Here is a 24,465-nt window from a genome sequence, read left to right as displayed (position 1 = left end):
TTCCACATCCAAGAAAATACATGAGCTGAAAAAAATGTAAAATGTTATCTTTAGTCTTTTGAAACATCACTCTATGTAGTTCTTTTTTTTTTTTTTTTTGGTTTTAATGTTTTTATTACATATTTTCCTCAATTACATTTCCAATGCTATCCCAAAAGTCCCCCATAGCGCCCCCCACTTCCCTACCCACCCATTCCCATTCTTTTGGCCCTGGCATTCCCCTATATTGGGGCATATAAAGTTTGCAAGTCCAATGGGACTCTCTTTCCAGTGATGGCCGAATAGGCCATCTTTCGATACATATGCAGCTAGAGACAAGAGCTCCGGGGTACTGATTAGTTCATAATGCTGTTCCAACTATAGGGTTGCAGATCCCTTTAGCTCCTTGGGTACTTTCTCTAGCTTCTAAATTGGGAGCCCTGTGATACATCCAATAGCTGACTGTGAGCATCCACTCCTGTGTTTGCTAGGCCCCTGCATAGTCTCACAAGAGACAGCTATCTTTGGGTCCTTTCAGGAAAATCTTGCTAGTGTATGCAATGGTGTCAGCGTTTAGAAGCTGATTATGGGATGGATCCCTGGATACGGCAGTCTCTAAATGGTCCATCCTTTCATCACAGCTACGAACTTTGTCTCTGTAACTCCTTCCCTAGGTGTTTTGTTCCCAATTCTAAGAAGGTGCACAGTGTTCACACTTTGGTCTTCATTCTTCTTGAGTTTCATGCGTTTAGCAAATTGTATCTTATATCTTGGGTATCCTAAGTTTTGGGCTAATATCCACTTATCAGTGAATACATATTGTGTGAGTTCTTTTGTGATTGTGTTATTTCACTCAAGATGATGCCCTCCAGGTCCATCCATTTGGCTAGGAATTTCATAAATTCATTCTTTTTAATAGCTGAGTAGTACTCCATTGTGTAAATGTACCATAATTTCTGTATCCATTCCTCTGTTGAGGGACATCTGGGTTCTTTCCAGCTTCTGGCTATTATAAATAGGGCTGCTATGAACATAGTGGAGCATGTGTCCTTTTTACCGGTTGGGACATCTTCTGGATATATGCCCAGGAGAGGTATTGCTGGATCCTCTGGTAGTACTATGTCCAATTTTCTGAGGAACCGCCAGACTGATTTCCAGAGTGGTTGTACAAGCTTGCAATCCCACCAACAATGGAGGAGTGTTCCTCTTTCTCCACATCCTCGCCAGCATCTGCTGTCACCTGAATTTTTGATCTTAGCCATTCTGACTGGTGTGAGGTGGAATCTCAGGGTTGTTTTGATTTGCATTTCCCTGATGATTAAGGATGTTGAACATTTTTTCAGGTGTTTCTCTGCCATTCGGTATTCCTCAGGTGAGAATTCTTTGTTCAGTTCTGAGCCCCATTTTTTAATGGGGTTATTTGACTTTCTGGAGTCCACCTTCTTGAGTTCTTTATATATATTGGATATTAGTCCCTTATCTGATTTAGGATAGGTGAAGATCCTTTCCCAATCTGTTGGTGGTTTTTTTGTCTTATTGATGGTGTCCTTAGCCTTGCAGAAGCTTTGTAGTTTCATGAGGTCCCACTTGTCAATTCTCGATCTTACAGCATAAGCCATTACTGTTCTATTCAGGAATTTTTCCCCTGTGCCCATATCTTCAAGGCTTTTCCCCACTTTCTCCTCTATAAGTTTCAGTGTCTATGGTTTTATGTGAAGTTCCTTGATCCACTTAGACTTGACCTTAGTACAGGAGATAGGAATGGATCGATTCGCATTCTTCTACATGTTAACAACCAGTTGTGCCAGCACCATTTGTTGAAAATGCTGTCTTTCTTCCACTGGATGTTTTTAGCTCCCTTGTCGAAGATCAAGTGACCATAGGTGTGTGGGTTCATTTCTGGGTCTTCAATTCTATTCCATTGGTCTATTTGTCTGTCACTATACCAGTACCATGCAGTTTTTATCACAATTGCTCTGTAGTAGAGCTTTAGGTCCGGCATGGTGATTCCACCAGAGGTTCTTTTATCCTTGAGAAGAGTTTTTGCTATCCTAGGTTTTTTGTTATTCCAGATAAATTTGCAGATTGCACTTTCTAATTCATTGAAGAATTGATTTGGAATTTTGATGGGGATTGCATTGAATCTGTAGATTGCTTTTGGCAAGATAGCCATTTTTACAATGTTGATCCTGCCAATCCATGAGCATGGGAGATCTTTCCATCTTCTGAGATCTTCTATAATTTCTTTCTTCAGAGACTTGAAGTTTTTATTATACAGATCTTTCACTTCCTTAGTTAGAGTCACGCCAAGATATTTTATATTATTTGTGACTATTGAGAAGGGTGTTGTTTCCCTAATTTCTTTCTCAGCCTGTTTATTCTTTGTGTAGAGAAAGACCATTGATTTGTTTGAGTTAATTTTATATCCAGCTACTTCACCGAAGCTGTTTATCAGGCTTAGGAGTTCTCTGGTGGAATTTTTAGGGTCACTTATATATACTATCATATCATCTGCAAAAAGTGATATTTTGACTTCATCTTTTCCAATTTGTATCCCTTTGATCTCCTTTTGTTGTCGAATTGCTCTGGCTAGGACTTCAAGTACAATGTTGAATAGGTATGGAGAAAGTGGACAGCCTTGTCTAGTCCCTGATTTTAGAGGGATTGCTTCAAGCTTCTGACCATTTACTTTGATGTTGGCTACTGGTTTGCTGTAGATTGCTTTTATCATGTTTAGGTATGGGCCTTGAATTCCTGATCTTTCCAAGACTTTTATCATGAATGGGTGTTGGATCTTGTCAAATGCTTTTTCCGCATCTAACAAGATGACCATGTGGTTTTTGTCTTTGAGTTTGTTTATATACTGGATTACGTTGATGGATTTCCGTATATTGAACCATCCCTGCATCCCTGGGATGAAACCTACTTGGTCAGGATGGATGATTGTTTTGATGTGTTCTTGGATTTGGTTAGTGAGAATTTTATTGAGTATTTTTGCATCAATATTCATAAGGGAAATTGGTCTGAAGTTCTCTATCTTTGTTGGATCTTTCTGTGGTTTAGGTATCAGTGTAATTGTGGCTTCATAGAATGAGTTGGGTAGAGTACCTTCTACTTCTAGTTTGTGGAATAGTTTGTGAAGAACTGGGATTAGATCTTCTTTGAAGGTCTGATAGAACTCTGCACTAAACCCATCTGGTCCTGGGCTTTTTTTAGTTGGGAGACTATTAATGACTGCTTCTATTTCTTTGAGGGATATAGGGCTGTTTAGATCATTGACCTGATCTTGATTCAACTTTGGTACCTGGTATCTGTCTAGGAACTTCTCCATTTCATCCAGGTTCTCCAGTTTTGTTGAGTATAGCCTTTGGTAGAAGTATCTGATGGTGTTTTGGATGTCTTCAGGATCTGTTGTTATGTCTCCCTTTTTATTTCTGATTTTGTTAATTAGGATGCTTTCCCTGTGCCCTCTAGTGAGTCTGGCTAAGGGTTTATCTATCTTGTTGATTTTCTCAAAGAACCAGCTCCTTGATTGGTTGATTCTTTGAATAGTTTTTCTTGTTTCCACTTGGTTGATTTCACCCCTGAGTTTGATTATTTCCTGCCGTCTACTCCTCTTGGGTGAATTTGCTTCCTTTTGTTCTAGTGCTTTTAGGTGTGTTGTCAAGCTGCTAATGTGTGCTCTCTCTAGTTTCCTTTTGGAGGCACTCAGAGCTATGAGTTTTCCTCTTAGAAATGCTTTCATTGCGTCCCATAAGTTTGGGTATGTTGTGGCTTCATTTTCATTGAACTCTAAAAAGTCTTTAATTTCTTTCTTTATTCCTTCCTTGACCAAGGTATCATTGAGAAGAGTGTTGTTCAGTTTCCACGTGAAGGTTGGCTTTCTATTATTTATTTTGTTATTGAAGATCAGCCTTAGTCCATGGTGATCTGATAGGATGCATGGGACAATTTCAATATTTTTGTATCTGTTGAGGCCTGTTTTGTGACCAATTATGTGGTCAATTTTGGAGAAGGTACCATGAGGTGCTGAGAAGAAGGTATATCCTTTTGTTTTAGGATAGAATGTTCTGTAGATATCTGCCAGATCCATTTGATTCATAATTTCTCTTAGGTTCTCTGTGTCCCTGTTTAGTTTCTGTTTCCATGATCTGTCCATTGGTGAAAGTGGTGTGTTGAAGTCTCCCACTATTATTGTATGAGGTGCAATGTGTGCTTTGAGATTTACTAAAGTTTCTTTAATGAATGTGGCTGCCTTTGTATTTGGAGCATAGATATTCAGGATTGATAATTCCTCTTGGAGGATTTTACCTTTGATGAGTATGAAGTGTCCCTCCCTGTCTTTTTTAATGACTTTGGGTTGGAAGTCAATCTTATCAGATATTAGAATGGCTACTCCAGCTTGTTTCTTCATGCCATTTGCTTGGAAAATTGTTTTCCAGCCTTTCATTCTGAGGTAGTGTCTATCCTTTTCTCTGAGATGAGTTTCCTGTAAGCAGCAAAATGTTGGGTCTTGTTTGTGTAGCCAGTTTGTTAGTCTATGTCTTTTTATCGGGGAGTTGAGTCCATTGATATTAAGAGATATTAAGGAAAAGTAATTGTTGTTTCCTGTTATTTTTGTTGTTAAAGTTGGCATTTTGTTCTTGTGGCTGTCTTCTTTTAGGTTTGTTGAGGGATTACCTTCTTGTTGTTTCTAGGGCGTGGTTCCTGTCCTTGTATTGGTTTTTTTCTGTTATTATCCTTTGAAGGGCTGGATTCGTGGAGAGATAATGTGTGAATTTGGTTTTGTCGTGGAATACTTTGGTTTCTCCATCTATGTTAATTGAGAGTTTGGCTGGGTATAGTAGCCTGGGCTGTAATTTGTGTTCTTTTAGTGTCTGTATAACATCCATCCAGTATCTTCTGGCTTTCATAGTCTCTGGTGAAAAATCTGGTGTAATTCTGATAGGCTTGCCTTTATATGTTACTTGGCCTTTTTCTCTTACTGCTTTTAGTATTCTATCTTTATTTAGAGCATTTGTTGTTCTGATTATTATGTGTCGGGAGGTATTTCTTTTCTGGTCCAGTCTATTTGGAGTTCTGTAGGCTTCTTGTATATTCATGGGCATCTCTTTCTTTAGATTTGGGAAGTTTTCTTCTATAATTTTGTTGAAGATGTTTGCTGGTCCTTTGAGTTGAAAAATCTTCATTCTCATCCACTCCTATTATCCGTAGGTTTGGTCTTCTCATTGTGTCCTGTATTTCTTGGATGTTTTGAGTTAGGATCTTTTTGCATTTTACATTTTCCTTGATTGTTGTGCCGATGTTCTCTATGGAATCTTCTGCACCTGAGATTCTCTCTTCCATCTCTTGTATTCTGTTGCTGATGCTCGTATCTATGGTTCCAGATTTCTTTCCTAGGGTTTCTATCTCCAGTGTTGCCTCATTTTGGGTTTTCTTTATTGTGTCTACTTCCCTTTTTAGGTCTAGTATGGTTTTGTTCGTTTCCATCATCTGTTTGGATGTGTTTTCCTGTTTTTCTGTAAGGACTTCTACCTGTTTGATTATGTTATCCTGTTTTTCTTTAAGGATTTGTAACTCTTTAGCAGTGTTCTCCTGCAATTCTTTAAGGGATTTTTGTGCTTCCTCTTTATTGTCTTCTACCTGTTTAGCAGTATTTCTTTAAGTGTGTTATTAAAGTCTTTCTTGAAGTCCTCTACCATCATCAGGAGATATGCTTTTAGATCCGTGTCTAGCTTTTCCGGTGTGTTGGGGTGCCCTGGACTGGGCGAAGTGGGGGTGCTGGGTTCTGATGATGTGGTCTTGGTTTCTGTTAGTAAGATTATTACGTTTACCTTTCGCCATCTGGTAATCTCTGGGGTTAGTTGTTATCGTTGTCACTGTTTAAAGATTGGAGCAGAAGCTGTGTTCCACTCACCAGCAGTCTCAAAATCCTGCGGCGGGGGTCGTGGGTAGCTGACTGTACCCCGGTGCTGGTCCAGCCGGAAGAGGCCTGTGGTCCTACTTAGGCCGGTTTTCTGCTTCCCTAACTAATGCAGTCTCTGGTCCCGCGTGCAATTGGATTGGAGCAGAAGCTGTGTTCCACTCACCAGAAGTCTTAAGATCTTGTGGCGTGTGTTGTGGGTAGCTGGCGAGTGTGAGCCGACCCTGCGTCCCAGCTTCCCCGGTGCTTTTCTGACCGGAAGAGGGTTGTGGCCCTATGTAGGCCGGATTTCTCTCTCCCCAACCAGAGCAGTCTCAGGTCCCACGTGATTGGACTGGAGCAGAAGCTGTGTTCCACTCACCAGCAGTCCCAAAATCCTGCGGCGGGGGTCGTGGGTAGCTGGCGGGTGTCAGGCAACCCTGCGCTCCAGCTACCCCGGCGCTGATCTGGCCGGATGAGGCCTGTGGCCCTACTCAGGCCGGTTTCTGCTTCCCTAACTCTATGTAGTTCTGACTGACCTGGAACTTGCTATGTAGAGCAGGCTAGCCTTGAACTCACAGAAACACACCTGTCTCTGCCTCGCAAGTGCTGGGATTAAAGGTATGTGCCACCATACCTGACTAAAACAATATCTTTGAAAAATAAATAGGAACAGGCCTTGGTACCCCGGGGATCCTCCCTATTCTAGCTGAGAGGCAATATTGAGTATTCAATAATGGCTATGGGCCTTCAGGCTCATAAGAGAACCAGGAGCATCCAGAGTCAGATCAAGTGCCATTTACTCTCAATAAGGAGTGCAAGAAGAAATCATATGAAGTGTCCTTGAAGCTGGGGAGAGCTTGGAGTGCTCACAGGACAAGGACACTGGGCAGGAGTCAAGGGAACAAGAGAAATGAGTGGGTGAGGGCATAGGGAAGTCCAATGTCAAGGAAAGTGGCTTCATTCTAAATGCAGTAAGTGGCCAACACAGGGCCATGGAGTAACCTGGTCAGCTAATTTTAAACATCACTCAGGAGCCAGGCCAGAAAAGAAAAAACTAGAAAAGTCTGCACACCTGCTAAAGGGTTGAGCATAGGTAGTGAAGGGAAGGTATGTGTCAAGGATTTAGATGGTTATTTGCTTAGAATCCTAGATGGATGGTGGTCCTGAGACCAGAAAACAGAGAGGACACCAGACCACAAGGTTCTAGAGAGTGGGAGATGTCTGAGTGGCACAATTGTAGTTCTGAGGTGTGACTGAATTCTAATAAGAATTTATTGGTGCCCGGCAGTGGTGGCATATGCCTTTAACCCCAGCACTTGGGAGGCAGAGGCAGGCAGATTTCTGAGTTCGAGGCCAGCCAGGTCTACAGAGTGAGTTCCAGGACAGCCAGGGCTATACAGAGAAACCCTGTCTCAAAAAACAAAACAAAACAAAAAAAGAAGAATGGGTTCTTAATCACAGAGAAAGAGTGCACAGAGTAAGGGCCAGGGGAGAAGGATTTGTAATCAGCATAAGGATGGGTTCCATCAGTAGAAGATGCAAATTTTGTAGCCAGGGCTACACACGGGGGGGGGGGAAGAGGAGAAGAAGAAAAGAAAAAAAAAGAAAAAGGAAAAGGAAAAGAAGAAGAAGAAGAAGAAGAAGAAGAAGAAGAAGAAGAAGAAGAAGAAGAAGAAGAAGAAGAAGAAGAAGAAGAAGAAGAAGAAGAAGAAAAGAATTTACTGATAAAACAGATGGGGGGAGGGCTATATTTAGCAGATAGGCCAAAGTTTTCTGCCCAGTGATCTGGACTGAAAATGTAGACTATGCAAACAAGTCTGGAGCTACAGCCCTCCAGATGTATAATGACTTTTAGGCCTTTGCCTCTGATTGCATCCACCACTGTTTAAGTATTTTACTTAAGCAAATTCCCTAATCTATAAAATAAGGCAAAAATACCTATGCCTCTATTGTGAACAAAGAAACTATGACAATTTATTTCTCTCGTGAGAAAAATGTTTAGAAGTTGTCAGTACAGTACAATGCAACAGTGTTGTGGACTTCAACAACCTGGAGCCCTTCCTGCCATTTACCCACCATCCTCAATGACAAAAGTAGTAGATTAGACTCCAGTCATCACACAGATTGTTGAAGGAAGTTAAAAAGGACAACGGAGTAAATGCCACGCCCCTGATCTCTTTGAAGCTGTGTTTGGAGTTTTCTAGAGATTGTTTGCACTACTCTATCACACACAATGTTGGCCAGAATTTTTATTGTTAGTTTGGGGGTTTTTTTTGTTTGTTTGTTGGGTACTTTTAATATTTTTATTAGGTATTTTCCTCATTTACATTTCCAATGCTATCCCAAAAGTACCCCATACCCTCCCCCACACACACTCCCCTTCCCACCCACTCCCACTTTTTGGCCCTGGCGTTCCCCTGTACTGCGGCATATAAAGTTTGCATGACCAATGGGCCTCTCATTCCAGTGATGGCCTACTAGGCCATCTTTTGATACATATGCAGCTAGAGACAAGAGCTCCAGGGTACTAGTTAGTTCATATTGTTGTTCCACCTATAGGGTTGCAGTTCCCTTGAGCTCCTTGGGTACTTCCTTTAGCTCCTCCATTGGGGGCCCTGTGATCCATCCAATAGCTGACTGTGAGTATCCACTTCTGTGTTTGCTAGGCCCCAGCATAGAATCACAAGAGACAGCTATATCAGGGTCCTTTCAGCAAAATCTTGATAGTGTATACAATAGTGTCAGCGTTTGGAGGCTGATTATGGGATGGATCCCTGGATTTGGCAGTCTCTAGATGGTCCATCCTTTTGTCTGAGCTCCAAACTTTATCTCTGTAACTCCTTCCATGGGTGTTTTGTTCCCAATTCTAAGAAGGGGCAAAATGTCGACCCTTTGGTCTTCGTTCTTCTTGAGTTTCATGTGTTTTGCAAATTGTATCTTATATCTTGAGTATTCTAAGTTTCTGGGCTAATATCCACTTATCAGTGAGAACATATCATTTGAGTTCTTTTGTGATTGGGTTACCTCTCTCAGGATGATGCCCTCCAGGTCCAACCATTTGCCTAGGAATTTCATAAATTCATTCTTTTTAATAGCTGAGTAGTACTCCATTGTGTAAATATACCACATTTTTTGTATCCATTCCTCTGTTGAGGGACATCTGGGTTCTTTCCAGCTTCTGGCTATTATAAATAAGGCTGCTATGAACATAGTGGAGCATGTGTCTTTCTTACCAGTTGGAGCATCTTCTGGATATATGCCCAGGAAAGGTATTGCGGGATCCTCCAGTACTACTATGTCCAATTTTCTGAGGAACCGCCAGACTGATTTCCAGAGTGGTTGTACAAGCTTGCAATCCCACCAACAATGGAGGAGTGTTCCTCTTTCTCCACGTCCTCGCCAGCATCTGCTGTCACCTGAAATTTTATCTTAGCCATTCTGCCTGGTGTGAGATGGAATCTCAGGGTTGTTTTGATTTGCATTTCTCTGATGATTAAGGATGCTGAACATTTTTTCAGGTGCTTCTCAGCCATTTGGTATTCCTCAGGTGAGAATTCTTTGTTTAGCTCTGAGCCCCATTTTTAATGGGGATATTTGATATTCTGGAGTCCACCTTCTTGAGTTCCTTGTCTATATTGGATATTAGTCCCCTATCAGATTTCAGATTGGTAAAAATTCTTTCCCAATATATTGGTGGCCTTTTTGTCTTATTGACAGTGTCTTATGCCTTGCAGAAGCTTTGCAGTTTCATGAGGTCCCATTTGTCAATTCTCGATCTTACAACACAAGCCATTGCGTTCTATTCAGGAATTTTCCCCTGTACACATATCTTCGAGGCTTTGCCCCCAACCCACTTTCTCCTCTATAAGTTTCAGTGTCTCTGGTTTTATGTGGAGTTCCTTGATCCACTTAGATTTGACCTTAGTACAAGGAGATAGGAATGGATCAATTCGCATTCTTCTACATGATAACGACCAGTTGTGCCAGCACCATTTGTTGAAAATGCTGATTCTTTTACACTGGATGTTTTTAACTCCCTTGTCGAAGATCAAGTGACCATAGGTGTGTGGGTTCATTTCTGGGTCTTCAATTCTATTCTATTGGTCTACTTGTCCATCGCTATACCAGTACCATTCAGTTTTTATCACAATTGCTCTGTAGTAGAGCTTTAGGTCTGGCATGGTGATTCCACCAGAGGTTCTTTTATCCTTGAGAAGAGTTTTTGCTATCCTAGGTTTTTTTTGTTTGTTTTTTTCTTTTTTGTTTTTTTGTTATTCCAGATGAATCTGCAGATTGCTCTTTATAATTCGTTGAAGGATTGAGTTGGAATTTTGATGGGGATTGCATTGAATCTGTAGATTGCTTTTGGCAAGATAGCCATTTTTACAATGTTGATCCTGCCAATTCATGAGCATGGGAGATCTTTCCATCTTCTGAGATCTTCTATAATTTCTTTCTTCAGAGACTTGAAGTTCTTATCATACAGATCTTTCACTTCCTTAGTTAGAGTCATGCCAAGTTATTTTATATTATTTGTGACTATTGAGAAGGGTGTTGTTTCCCTAATTTCTTTCTCAGCCTGTTTATTATTTGTGTAGAGAAAGGCCGTTGACTTGTTTGAGTTTTTTATATCCAGCTACTTCACTGAAGCTGTTTATCAGGTTTAGGAGTTCTCTGGTGGAATTTTTAGGGTCACTTATATATACTATCATATCATCTACAAAAACTGATATTTTCACTTCTTCCTTTCCATTTTGTATGCCCTTGATCTCCTTTTGTTGTCAAATTGCTCTGGCTAGAACTTCAAGTACAGTGTTGAATAGGTAGGGAGAAAGTGAGCAGCCTTGTCTAGTCCCTGATTTTAGTGAGATTGCTTCCAGCTTCTCACCATTTACTTTGATGTTGGCTACTGGTTTGCTGTAGATTGCTTTTATCATGTTTAGGTATGGGCCTTGAATTCCTGATCTTTCCAAGACTTTTATCATGAATGGGTGTTGGATTTTGTCAAATGGTTTCTCTGCGTCTAAGGAGATGATCATGTGGTTTTTGTCTTTGACTTTGTTTATATAATGGATTACGTTGAAGGATTTCTGTATATTAAACCATCCCTGCATCCCTGAAATAAAACCTACTTGGTCAGGATGTATGATTGTTTTAATGTGTTCTTGGATTTGGTTAGTGAGAATTTTATTGAGTATTTTTGCATCAATATTCATAAGGGAAATTGGTCTGAAGTTCTCTATCTTTGTTGGATCTCTCTGTGGTTTAGGTATCAGTGTAATTGTGGCTTCATAGAATGAGTTGGGTAGAGTACCTTCTACTTCTAGTTTGTGGAATAGTTTGTGAAGAACTGGGATTAGATCTTCTTTGAAGGTCTGATAGAACTCTGCACTAAACCCATCTGGTCCAGGACTTTTTTTGTTGGGAGACTATTAATGACTGCTTCTATTTCTTTAGGGGATGTGGGACTGTTTAGATTGTTAACTTGATCCTGATTTAACTATGGTACCTGGTATCTGTCTAGAAATTGGTCCATTTCTTCCAGGTTTTCCAGTTTTGTTGAGTATAGCCTTTTGTAGAAGGATCTGGGGGTGTTTTGGATTCCTTCAGGATCTATTGTTATGTCTCCCTTTTCATTTCTAATTTTGTTAATTAGGATGCTGTCCCTGTGCCCTCTAGTGAGTCTGGCTAAGGGTATATCTATCTTGTTGATTTTCTCAAAGAACCAGCTCCTCCTTTGGTTGATTCTTTGAATAGTTCTTCTTGTTTCCACTTGGTTGATTTCACCCCTGAGTTTGATTATTTCCTGCCGTCTACTCCTCTTGGGTGAATTTGCTTGCCTTTGTTCTAGTGCTTTTAGGTGTGTTGTCAAGCTGCTAATGTGTGCTCTCTCTAGTTTCTTTTTGGAGGCACTCAGAGCTATGAGTTTCCCTCTTAGAAATGCTTTCATTGTGTTTCATAAGTTTGGGTATGTTGTGGCTTCATTTTCATTATACTCTTAAACGTCTTTAATTTCTTTATTCCTTCCTTGAGCAAGGTATCATTGAGAAGAGTGTTGTTCAATTTCCATGTGAATGTTGGCTTTCCATTATTTATGTTGTTATTGAAGATCAGCCTCAGTCCATTGTGGTCTGATAGGATGCATGGGACAATTTCAATATTTTTGTATCTGTTGAGGCCTGTTTTGTGACCAATTATGTGGTCAATTTTGGAGAAGGTACCATGAGGTGCTGAGAAAAAGGTATATCCTTTTGTTTTAGGATAAAATGTTCTGTAGATATCTCTTAAGTCCATTTGTTTCATAACTTCTGTTAGTTTCACTGTGTCCCTGTTTAGTTTCTGTTTCCACAATCTATCCATTGATGAAAGTGGGGTGTTAAAGTCTCCCACAATTATTGTGTGAGGTGCAATGTGTGCTTTGTGCTTTACTAAAGTTTCCTTGATGAATGTGGCTGCCCTTGCATTTGGAGCATAGATATTCAGAATTGAGAGTTCAACTTGGAGGATTTTACCTTTGATGAGTATGACGTGTCCCTCCTTGTCTTTTTTGATAACTTTGGGTTGGAAGTCAATTTTATTCGATGTTAGAATGGCTACTCCCACTTGTTTCTTCAGACCATTTGCTTGGAAAATTGTTTTCCAGCCTTTTATTCTGAGGTCGTGTCTGTCTTATTCCCTGAGATGGGTTTCCTGTAAGCAGCAAAATGTTGGGTCCTGTTTGTGTAGCCAGTCTGTTAGTCTATGTCTTTTTATTGGGGAAGTGAATCCATTGATATTAAGAGATACTAAGGAAAAGTAATTGTTGCTTCCTATTATTTTTGTTGTTAAAGTTGGCATTCTGTTCTTGTGGCTATCTTCTTTTTGGTTTGTTGAAGGATTACTTTCTTGCTTTTTCTAGGGTGTTGTTTCCGTCCTTGTATTGGTATTTTTTCTGTCATTATCCTTTGAAGGGCTGGATTTGTGGAAAGATAATGTGTGGATTTGGTTTTGTCGTGAAATACTTTGGTTTCTCCATCTATGGTAGTTGAGAGTTTGGCTGGGTATAGTAGCCTGGGCTGGCATTTGTGTTCTCTTAGTGTCTGTATAACATCTGTCCAGGATCTTCTGGCTTTAATTGTCTCTGGTGAAAAGTCTGGTGTAATTCTGATAGGCCTGCCTTTATATGTTACTTGACATTTTTCCTTTACTGCTTTTAATATTTTGTCTTTATTTAGTGCATTTGTTGTTCTGATTATTATGTGTCAGGAGAAATTTCTTTTCTGGTCCAGTCTATTTGGAGTTCTGTAGACTTCTTGTATGTTCATGGGCATCTCTTTTTTTAGGTTTGGGAAGTTTTCTTCTATTATTTTGTTGAAGATATTTACTGGCCCTTTAAGTTGAAAATCTTAATTCTCATCTACTCCTATTATCAATAGGTTTGGTCTTCTCATTGTGTCCTGGATTTCCTGGATTTTTTGAGTTAGGATCTTTTTGCATTTTGCATTTTCTTTGATTGTTGTGCCCATGTTCTCTATGGAATCTTCTGCACCTGAGATTCTCTCTTCTACCTCTTGTATTCTGTTGCTGATGCTCACATCTATGGTTCCAGATTTCTTTCCTAGGGTTTCTATCTCCAGTGTTGCCTCACTTTTGGTTTTCTTTATTGTGTCTACTTCCCTTTTTAGGTCTTGGATAGTTTTATTCAATTCCATTACCTGTTTGTTCGTGTTTTCCTGCATTTCTTTAAGGGATTTTTGTGCTTCCTCTTTAAGATCTTCTACCTGTTTAGCAGTGTTCTCCTGTATTTCTTTAAGTGAGTTATTAAAGTCCTTCTTGATGTCCTCTACCATCATCATGAGATATACCTTTAAATCGGGGACTATCTTTTAGGGTGTGTTAGAGTGGGAGTGGTGGGACTGGGTGGGGTGGGAGTGCTGCATTCTGATGGTGGTGAGTGGTCTTGGTTTCTGTTAGTAAGATTCTTACATTTGCCTTTCGCCATCTGGTAATCTCTGGAGTTAGTTGTTATAGTTGTATCTGGTTAGAGCTTGTTCCTCAGATGATTATGTTAGCTTCTATCAGCAAACCTGGGAGACTAGCTCTCTCCTGAGTTTCAGTGGTCAGAGTACTCTCTGCAGGCAAGCTCTCCTCTTGCTGCGAAGGTGCCCAGATATCTGGTGTTTGAACCTGCCTCCTGGCAGAAGTTGTGTTCCACTCACCAGAGGTCCTAAAATCCAGTGGAGAGTCCTCTGGGGACCTTGGGGGTATCCGCAGACTCCGTGCCCAAGGTGCCCCGGTGCTGGTGCTGTTGCCGACTGGAAGGGACTTGTGACCCTGGTCAGGCTAGGTTTTCTGCTTCCCTTATTAATGCTGTCTCAGGTCCCGTGCGATTGGATTGGAGCAGCAATTGTGTTCCACTCACCAGAGGTCTTAAGAGCCCATGGAGAATCCTGTGGGGACCTTGGAGGTGTCCGCAGACTCAGAGCCCAAGGTGTGTCGGTGCTGGCACCGACTGGAAGGGCTATTGGCCAGAATTTTAGAAACATCCACAAAAGACTGGCAAGTATGATTTTTCCCCATGAACCATATGCACAAACAGGACTTATAGTACTACCACTCCAGAAGAAAGCAAGCTCTGTCCTTAGAGCAGAAGGCAGGTGCCTGAGCCAAATGGGTGGCCTTAGGTTGACTCATTGGAGGGTTGGTGGTAAGGTCGTCTGTGTAGTCTCCTCAGTTCTGAGATCTATTCACTTTTTAAAAAGCTAGTTCAGAGGTAGCATCTTCTGTCCCTGGCCACCTTACAGCATGCTTCTCTGCCCAAGGCCAGCTCATAAGTATCCTCCTCTGGCTATGATCCATGAGACAAATGCTCCTTATGTCCAAAGTGAAACCCATGACACTTTGTTTAACTTTGTTCCTTCCTGGTTTGTCCTTCCCTGTGCCTGGGAACTCAAAAGAGGCAATACCAGCTTAGGGTAGAAGGCAGAGTTTTAACTCTAGCTGCATATGTATCAAAAGATGGCCTAGTCGGCCATCACTGGAAAGAGAGGCCCATTGAACACACAAACTTTATATGCCCTAGTACAGGGGAACACCAGGGCCAAAAAAATGGGAATGGGTGTGTAGGGAAGTGGGGGGGGAGGGTATGGGGGACTTTTGCGATAGCATTGGAAATGTAATTGAGGAAAATACATAATAAAAAATATTAAAAATTAAACAAAAAAAAAGAACTAACAGAAGTTCATCATGAAGCTGAATAGGGTGCACAATCCTAGGATGCCCATATACATGCAGAATGCCGACAACTGTTGGGCATCCAGCTTTGTTTCCAAGGTGAACAGCCTGGAGCACTTTATGGATCTTGAGGATCACACACTGGAATCCCAGCCCTCAGGAGACCAAGACAGGAAGACTGTGAGCTAGAGACCAGTCAGGGGTTAACCATGAAACTCTCTCAAAGTTCTTGATGCTGAGGTCTCACCAATGTTGATGGAATCCGGTTTTCTACATGGGTATCAAAGTTTAAATGTTTCTCAATTGAACGCTATGTGCAAATGTATTTGGGAACATTGTTTAAAATAAAGGAAAAGACATGGGGAGGGAGAACAAGAGCAACTGTCCTCCTTGAGAACCCTTTGAGGTTTGCTGTCTGCCTGCAGACCTAAGGGATTAGTCCTGTCCCTTGAGCCTATTTCTTTCCACCTATAGAGAAAGGTGTACTTACATAATAAACCATGGACTAACATACTTCTGGTGATTACTGTGAAAGCCCTCTCCAGTTTATTGGACACAGTGTGATGCACTGTGGGTCAGATAACTTCTGTTTCTCAAGCAGAATAACTAGAAATTGAATAGCTAGTTTAAGACTCTTCAGTAAAGCATCACCTGATTGATAACACCCAGGTGAGGCAGTCTGCTATGTCATTTCATAACAGGCAATCCCAGTCTATAACCAGTAACTGGCGCCATTGCTTTCCTGTTCAATGTGATTTAACCAGTTCTGCTACCACCAATTACAGTCACCAGCATCCTTATAAGAGTGCCCCCATCTGTTGTGAGAAGAACAGCATTCACAAGAGCCTAGTTCTGATTCCTGTAAAACATACAAGTTACACTAAGGGGCTGGAGTGGCAGCTCAGTGGTCAGGGGTGCTTACTGTTCTTGCAGAGGACCCCAGTCTAATTTCCAGCACTCTCTTTGGGAACCTCACAATTCCCACATGAAACTCCAGCTCCAAGGAAATCTGACTGCTCTGACTGACACAGCCAGGCACCAGCACGCACATATGTACAGACACCTACACATAATTAAAAACAATGTGTGGGGTGGGGTGGAAGAAGAAAGCAGGTACAAAGAGGTTTCAAATGAGGGTGAGGGAAGAACACACATGTGGCATGAAAACAGAAGCAAAGAAACCAGGCAAGATTGGGGAGGGGAGATGGGGAAGGACATGGGGTATGAATAAGAACAGCATAACAGATGTAAAGAGCATACAACAATAAAACTGGTCACTTCACTTACTAACTAAAAATAATAACCACAAAAAAAACTGGTTTGAAAAGACAGATAAGGAGATGAGTCTTTTCCTAGTCAAAGGTCACAAAGAAAATTCAAACTACAGGGGGCTTTCAGTATGAAACCAGACTCTGAGCTGTTTCCCATATCCCCAGTATGTCCATGTTATTATAGAGAAGGGCCTTTCCTCGATACTCAGAGACCTTCTGAACATTGGGATTTTGTGTTCCCTTGGAAGAAAAGTTGAAACTTTGGCTTTCAGTGGTAGAAAGCAAGAAATGGCTTGAATCTGCATTGTCAGTAAAACAGGGAAAGAACAGATAGTGTGCTGGGTACAAACACAAAATCAGAGATCCAGTGCACATCTCCAAGTAGAAGTGACAAATACAGAAATGGATACTTTCAGCCAACCATTGGACTGAGCCCAGGGTCCCCAATGGAGGATTTACAGAAAGGCAAGGAGCTGAAGGGGTTGCAGCCCCATAGGAGAAACAACAATATGAACCAACCAGTACCCCCAGAGTTCCCAGGGACTAAACCACCAACCAAAGAATACACATGGAAGGATCCATGGCTCCAGTCACATATGTAGCTGAGGATGGCCTTGTCAGATATCAATAGGAGGAGAGGTCCTTGGTCCTGTGAAGGTTCAGTGCCCCAGTGTAAGGGAATGCCAGGGCCAGGAAGCAGGAGTTTGTGGGTAGGGGAGCAAGGGGAGGAAGAGGGGAGAGGGGTTCTGGAAGGTAAACCAGGAAAGGGAATAACATTTGAAATGTAAATAAAGAAAATATCTAATTAAAAAAAAAAAACAGAGGCTATAACACATGGGACTTCCTGGAAAGAGAGTACTGAATAGTTAAATTTAAGATTTAATTTGAGAAATTTGAGATGAATAGATGGGATCAGACAGCAAACATAAGCGTTGGATCCTCTTTCCTGGAGTTGGATGAAAATAGTCATCGCTTCTGATGAGATGTTTTGACGTTTTCAGTAAGCAGAAACATGCTAACTGTAATGGCATGTGCATGTGTTCATAAAGACACTTGCAAATAAATCAATTTGTTTTCATCAGAGTATACAAACACTGCTAAAATGCTAGCTGTGTCCCTGGTTCCTTGTGGAGACTGTAACTCGTGACTGTTCAGAACTATGAAAGCTCTATTTTCCAGGCTCAAGTCCACCAATTGAGAGCATTCCTTTACTAATGTTGTGTTTTATGGATAGGTTGTGATTTTCCAAGGAGTGTAATTACAACCCATCTGTCTGGGTCAGCCTGGGTTACTTCTCTGGTTTTAACTCCTCTTTTGCTTATCAGCAAGTCAATGTCCCTTTACAATATCGATGAAAATGTCATCACTCACAAACTGTGCAGCTGGAGCCCACCTGGCTTTGTACATTTAATGATCAGGCTTCCCTAGTGCCAGGGACCATGACCTGGAAGTACAGCCTTGTCTGAATCTGCCACCTCCATGCTTGGGTTGTAACTCACAGGCAGTTTCTTGAGTGGTTGTTTAATACTCAACCCTCCCCCTCCAACTGTGTGTGACCCTGCCACTTAATTCCATTTCATGGTTATGACTATAACAACATGTACAAAGTAATGGTCTTATCCCCATGAACTGATAATAATCCCCAGTCCTCATGAACTGATAATCACCATGGTCCTCAGGTGAGAAATGACAGAAAGTCTGAGCACCATCAAGAACTCAAATGCAAACATTATGACCTGTGATTCCCACCTAAGAGTCTCTGAAAGTTTTCTGAGAAACCCATAGCATGATGTCATGATCTAGAACACATGTCATGATTGCATGTGCACACCACACATACACTCAAGAGAACTGTTCATAATATTCTCAGCAAATACTCATGTTCTAATCCAGTACTTAACTTATTTATTTAAAAACATTGCAATTTTACAGAAAATGTGTTTTCCTTTTTGGATCACTGTTTTTAAATGTCAGATATATAAATACTACTTAAATGACATTAAAGCTGGAAAATAATTTCAAAGGCAGATTTGGAAGTAGAGCATGCCTAAGACTTCCCAGGAGCCTCTGATCAGAGTGTGACTGTGCACATAGAGATCATGACAGCTGCTGTTGGGTAGGGATGTCCCTCAGACTGAGCACAGGCACACATTCAGTGGCCACAAAACACAAAGAATAGCGTTTAGTTGATCTTTAGGTCTTGTGTTAGTCAGTGTTGACAATACAGAAACTGACCAGCTTCGAGGAACGAATCAGAACTCAGGACTCCACCAGCACTAGAAAGTATGACCAGTGGGACCTAGCCTGGAAGATAGCCAAATCTGGCTGTTGGAAGCCAAGGTGACATTCAGTTGATGGACTCACACACTGAAGTTTGAACAACTAGATTAATGTCTCAGAGCCAATTGCCAGACTCATTACTAGTGGCTTTTCTCTGGTTCACACTAAGAAACTAGATTATTGATTTTAGGATTGTCTCTGTGTACGCGGATATGTTCTAAGATGTCTAATGTTTAATGCTTAAGTTGTCAACCATAAGGGCAGTAATGAGTAATCATTTCCTAATCATGTTGAAAGAGGTTAAAACCCATGTATAAAATGAACTTCCTGGCCCCAGCATAATAGACACCTTTTCACTGTCACTGTAAGCCAAGTGCAGACCATTCCTACCTGCCTGCCATTTTCCCCGGTAATAAGCTGCATCCACAGCTTAAGACCTTTATAGCCCTAAGTCTGTTCTTCACTGCAGCAGAACAGCAGGAGAGCTTGAAGATGCAGCGTCGAAGCAGGGTCTTGGCACATCAGGTGCTACTCTGAAGTGAGGCAGGCGAGGTTGCTGGGCTGGTGGTGTTTATTCATCTCTCTTGTTTCATGTGTATGGATGTATGCTCTCCGAGTATATGCACTGCTCCATGGTTCAGGGGGCTGGCAAATGCATGCGTAGAGCGTGTGTATATGTAAAGTAGAACCTGCACCTGGATACCAAAATGAACTACTGTATGCCAGAGGTACACGAAGTGTGCCCAGCTGCCAGCAGCAACTGCTACATGCAGGTCACTGACTACCTTGCATATCTGGAAGACAGTCCGGCTCTCAGTGGTCGTGATGTGCAAGCTATGCCCAGTAGCAGCATATATATGGAACAGGCCTGGGCAGTGAATCAGCCTTATACCTGTAGTTACCCTGGAAACCTGTTTAAAAGCAAGGACTCTGACTTGGACATGGCCCTCAGTCAGTACAGCCAGCCTGCACATCTTCCTGAAGAAAAGCCTTTTCTTCAAGTGCAGTCGCCACCGCACTCACAAAAAAAAGGTAGGGACTCTGGCTTCTCTTGGTTTCTGTTTCATTTTAAAATTTTATTGCATCAGCTTCCTTGAATCTTTGCATTTGAGCACCAGAGATTTGAAATTAAAAACAACAGTAAGAGAGGTTGCTGAATGAGTGAGGGTTCTGGTGAATACAGAAATTACCAAATACCTGCTTTCTCTTTATATGACAGCTACAGAGAGCTGGTTGTCAGGGTCACACATGGCATATATGGGTAGAGATGCATGCTGTCCAGAGTGAGTGTCACTGGCTTCTCTGCTAATATATATATATATATATATATATATATCTCAAGGGATTCCCTTGTTGGGATAGTGGGAGGCAGATCCCAATTCAGACCACAAATTCACTTGACTCTTCCTACTGAGAGCCCATTCTCGTTAGTTAGCTAAATGGTCTAAGGCTTTCTCATTGGCTCTGAGATGTTAATGTGTTATGATTTACAAATGTTCATTTTGATGTTATTTACTGATGCATGTAGAGAAGATGTTGATAACTGTGTCATGCTTTTAGAATGTCAAAGTCAAACAGAAATGAACCCACTTTACTTAGGCACTGCTCCCGAAAATGTAGTAGACTTCAAACATGAAGAATAAACTCATTATATAAAAGCAAGTGAGATATTTTTCAAAATATTCACTATTAAAATAAATTCAATATTTATTCATTTTAATAAGCATAGCTCTTAATTTTCTATCAAAGGGACATTTTTCCATTACCAAAATATCAAAGAGACAAACAAGTGCCTCACAGGGGACTTAGCTGCAACTTCTGGAGAGTTTAAATTCTGTAATAGATATTCCAGAAACCTCTTTATTCTAAGTATGATATGTAGGGTCTGTGAAAGGAACAAAATTCCTGGGTTGCTGTCATTTGCAAGATCATGATGCCCTTTAGTCTCCAAAGGCAAGCTTTTCTGTAAAGTTAATCTTACGATGTAATATAGTATATTTAATTAGGTTTTTAGAAAAGTTACCATTTGCTCCTTTGTGGTTTTGTGTTTTAATGTTTGGTGTTGTTTGAGGCAGTCTCTTTAATGTTCTCCCTCCTTTACTTTGCCCCTTCTTTTCCCTGTGAGCCTCTTCTTTCTAACTAGTCCCTGTGGCTGTACCCCTAAAGCAAGTGATCCTATTACTAAAATAGCCAGCCATGAAAGCAGAAAGTTCAAACAAGAGCTCAACTTCCATTGAAGTGTGACTGTGAGAGCCCTAGTCTACAATGTTCAGTGTGAAACGTTAAGTCTGGGAGGACCCATGTGCAGAGCCCTGAGTTTTCAGTTAGATTCACATCCTCTTGAAGGACCTCCGAACTTCCCGTTTATCATAAGGAGTGTGCTCGGAAGGAACATACTGTTCCCTAGTTGGGAGACAAGCATGCTCCCCTTCTACTCACTGTTGAAGTGCCTGACCTTGGAAGTGAAAAACTTGTCACTGCCTCCCTGGTCATGCCAGGACATGCCTGTCACTGTGTTGTTGGATCTCCAGAAATCACAGGTATCTGTCTCGCTGTCTAGGTGATTCATAATTCTTAAAAATTCCTACAGAATATTTGAGCTCATCTTTTCACCATATTCTCTTCAGCCAGCACTGGGGCACATTTGCCTACAAAATATGAAACAGGGGATTCTTTACTAATTAATTTGATGCATGAACTGGGAGAAAAGATGCATTGTATACATATATTGATGTAATTTCTCAAAGCCATATGCCATTGAAAGGCCAAAGCCACCTGCCAAACTCATTAAATCAAAGCAGACAAATATTCTTAAGTGAATCATTGCTTACCGTTACGAGCCTCTGAGTAAATCCCAGTAGCACTAACGCAGCTGCTAACTGTGTGTCTTGGGACAAAAGGTCATAGCCAACATGTTTATCCATATCGAGCCACTATTGATTTTTTTCTGAGTTGGAAGATAAGCAGTGTCTTTCTAAGACAAAGTTAAGACTGTACACAGGTGTTCAACGGGACAATGCCTCATTTTCCAGATGGATTTTGGTCAGTTTTCATGAAAGCTATAACTTGTATTTCTTGCTGCTTTGTAGGACTATGAAACTTCAGTGAGATGCACTGACAACTGTTTCTTTTTTAAAGTTCCAGCTCCATTCAGTGTTTTTGTGCAAGGAGGGAATCAGGAGGAAAGGCAAGGTTCTTGAAGAGTTTACTTTTGCTATTTTCTTATTCTTAATTTCCACTGCATGTGGAGATCAAAGAACACCTTGCAAGACTTGGGTCTCTCCTTCCACCACAAGGGTTCCAGGAATCAAACTCAGGTCACTAGCCTTGGCAGCCAGCACTTCTACCTGCCAGGCCATATCACAAGCCCATTTTCTTTAATGATTTTTAAAAAGAGTAATTTTTTCATCTTTAGTTGGCATTTATGGAGGTATAGAGTGTACACATAACCCTGCTTTAAGGCATGATGGTAGCAGTGCTATAGTGTGCTGGATGGCCAGCACCAGAACACTGCCTTGTAAAACACCAGCCAGGGACTCTAGAACAACAGGTTATCAAATCCTGACGCAGTGAGAATACAAACCCAGGCGTCATCTTCTTTTCGCCAAACCCCATTTCCTATAAAATTACTCCAATTATAAGAGGGGCTGTCGAAGATCCACACTGAACAGAGCTTAACTGTATGTTATAATACCAATCCAGTTTCCCTATGGAGTAGGGAACACTTTTTTTGAGACTAGTTCTTGCTACACACCTCTCAAGCGAGCCTCAAAATTTGTATCTCTGTGCCTCAACCTCATAGTCATGCACCACCAAAGCCAATGTGAAAACACATCATATTTCTTACAGTTTAGAGACAAATGAAAAGGAACCACAGATGATCCACAGTAAGGTTTGTGAACGTGACTTAGTCTTTCATGTGACACAGTCTCAATGCACGCTGTTCAAAACAGTCATTTTGAAGTGACCCACATCAGAGGATAGAAGGTGCACCTAATCCCCGGAATAGTAAAATCTTTACTTAGAATTTCTTAGACCTCTTTTAAAGTTAGAGATCTTCATAAAGATCCTCTAAAGTCAGTGCCATGCTCCCCCTAAAACTTTCTTGAAAAATGCTGTTGAATCCTAGAATCATGTTGAACAGCCTCATGCAACACAGGCTGGGCTGGAAGCCCCACAAATTCCCTGGCACTATCACTCTCTGCCATGAATGTTAGCATAAGACACAGCTGACATTTCTCTTTTTCACATTCCTGTCTTTCTCTTCCTCTCTCCTTCCCCTCTGCATCTCCATCTCTCTCTCTCTCTCTCTCTCTCTCTCCCTCTCTCTCTCTCTCTCTCTCTCTCTCTCTCTCTCTCTCTCTCTCTCTCTCTCTCTCTCTCTCTCTCTCTCTCTCTCTCGTTATCTCTTCCCTTCTAAACTTGTTTCAACCCTCATGTGAATGATTTCCCCAAGAAACTGTTAGAAGTTGCAGGTGCCTCTCTTCAAAGGTCATCTTTAAATGCAACTATGAAGCTGCTCATGCAAGCCTCACCTTTTAAATGTGGCAGTGCCATCCATAAGCCATTAACAGACAGTTCTCCAGAAAACAATGCCACTGGTGTTTTAAAATACAGAACACATTTGCTGTTCCAAAGGCTAAATGAGAGTGCTTCTCATCACCCAGAGGCAGGAATCGATCCAAGACAGAATCACCTCCATGCAACGTCCAGGCAGACAAAAGGATGAGCAGGCCATGTCTGCCTCTTTCCTAAGAATCAAACACCACCAGAGGTGTGTCCTTCACCCATCTCCAAGTGCCCTGACCCTATCCTGGAGTGGTGCCCCTTACTGCAAAAGCAGGAGCCAAAAAGACCGTAAGCAACTGAAGTCAGATGTCTGGCCATCTTAGGAAGAAACGGCGCTGCTGTTAATTTCCTAAACACAGGTTCCCATCCCTTACCTTCCCAACCAATGTCTGTGTCCCTATAGCAGCCCCTGCTTGCAAGTGCATTCAGACTGGGGCTGAGCTCTGTCTTCCACCTGGCTGTCCCAGCTTTTAATGCCCATTTAGCTCAATGAGTATATTTGGTCTCTTGGGCCCAAAGACAGGCTTATACTGTGCCTCCTGTTTGGCTTTCACAGCACTGCCCATGTCAGGGTTGCCCTGGGCTCCCCTGAGAGGCTACATGGTTCAGCTGTCCATGCCCTCTGCTTCCCTTCCTTATCAGCAGATTCATTCCAATGTGGTAACTTTATAGTGGCTCTGCAGTGTTCTGCTTCCAGACACTGTAAAAGGTTCTTATCCTCTATGCCCTCCACACAGATTTTCCTGGGGCCTAATGTTCTTCTTCTTTTTTATTTTTCTTGGATATTTTCTTTATTTACATTTCAAATGTTTTCCCCTTACCAGGTCTCCTCTTCGGAAACCCTCTATCCTACTCCCCCTCCCCCTGTCTCTATGAGGGTGCTCCCCCACCCACCCACTCCCATCCTCCCACCCTTGCATTCCCCTACACTGGGGCATTGAACACCCTCAGGCCCAAGGGCCTCTCCTCCCACTGATGTCCAACAAGGCCATCTGCCACATATGTGGCCAGCTCCATGGGTCACTCCATGTATATTCTTTGGTTGGTGATCCAGTCGCCGGGAGCTCGGGGTGGGGGTTGTCTGGCCTGTTGACATTGTTGTTCCCTCCATGGGACTGCAAACCCCCTCAGCTCCTTCAGTCACTTCTCCATCTCCTCCACTGGGGATCCCCAAGCTCAGTCCAATGGTTGGCTGCAAGCTTCCTCCTACTGTTCTTCTTATATGCTTTTTAGTGATGCAGGTTCCAA

General features: G+C 41.7%; 1 protein-coding gene across 23 annotated transcripts in view; it reads left to right on the top strand.

Moving 5' to 3' along the window:
- Thrb (thyroid hormone receptor beta) overlaps positions 1-24,465 on the top strand; it is a 405,974-nt gene that overhangs the window by 330,632 nt on the left and 50,877 nt on the right. The window contains exon 1 of one of the 23 annotated variants that reach the window (XM_021181157.3): positions 19,341-19,680. The exons of the other annotated variants lie outside the window; for them this stretch is intronic. Coding sequence (XP_021036816.1) covers positions 19,356-19,680 — 325 coding nt within the window. The 5' untranslated portion in view covers positions 19,341-19,355. Of the gene's footprint in view, positions 1-19,340; positions 19,681-24,465 lie in introns of those variants that run through there. 23 annotated transcript variants of the gene reach the window in all.

The sequence above is a fragment of the Mus caroli genome, unplaced genomic scaffold, assembly GCF_978045245.1.
Source record: "Mus caroli unplaced genomic scaffold, Mus_caroli_1 scaffold_12, whole genome shotgun sequence".
Lineage (NCBI taxonomy): Eukaryota > Metazoa > Chordata > Mammalia > Rodentia > Muridae > Mus > Mus caroli.
This window is presented reverse-complemented; position numbering and strand designations above follow the sequence as displayed.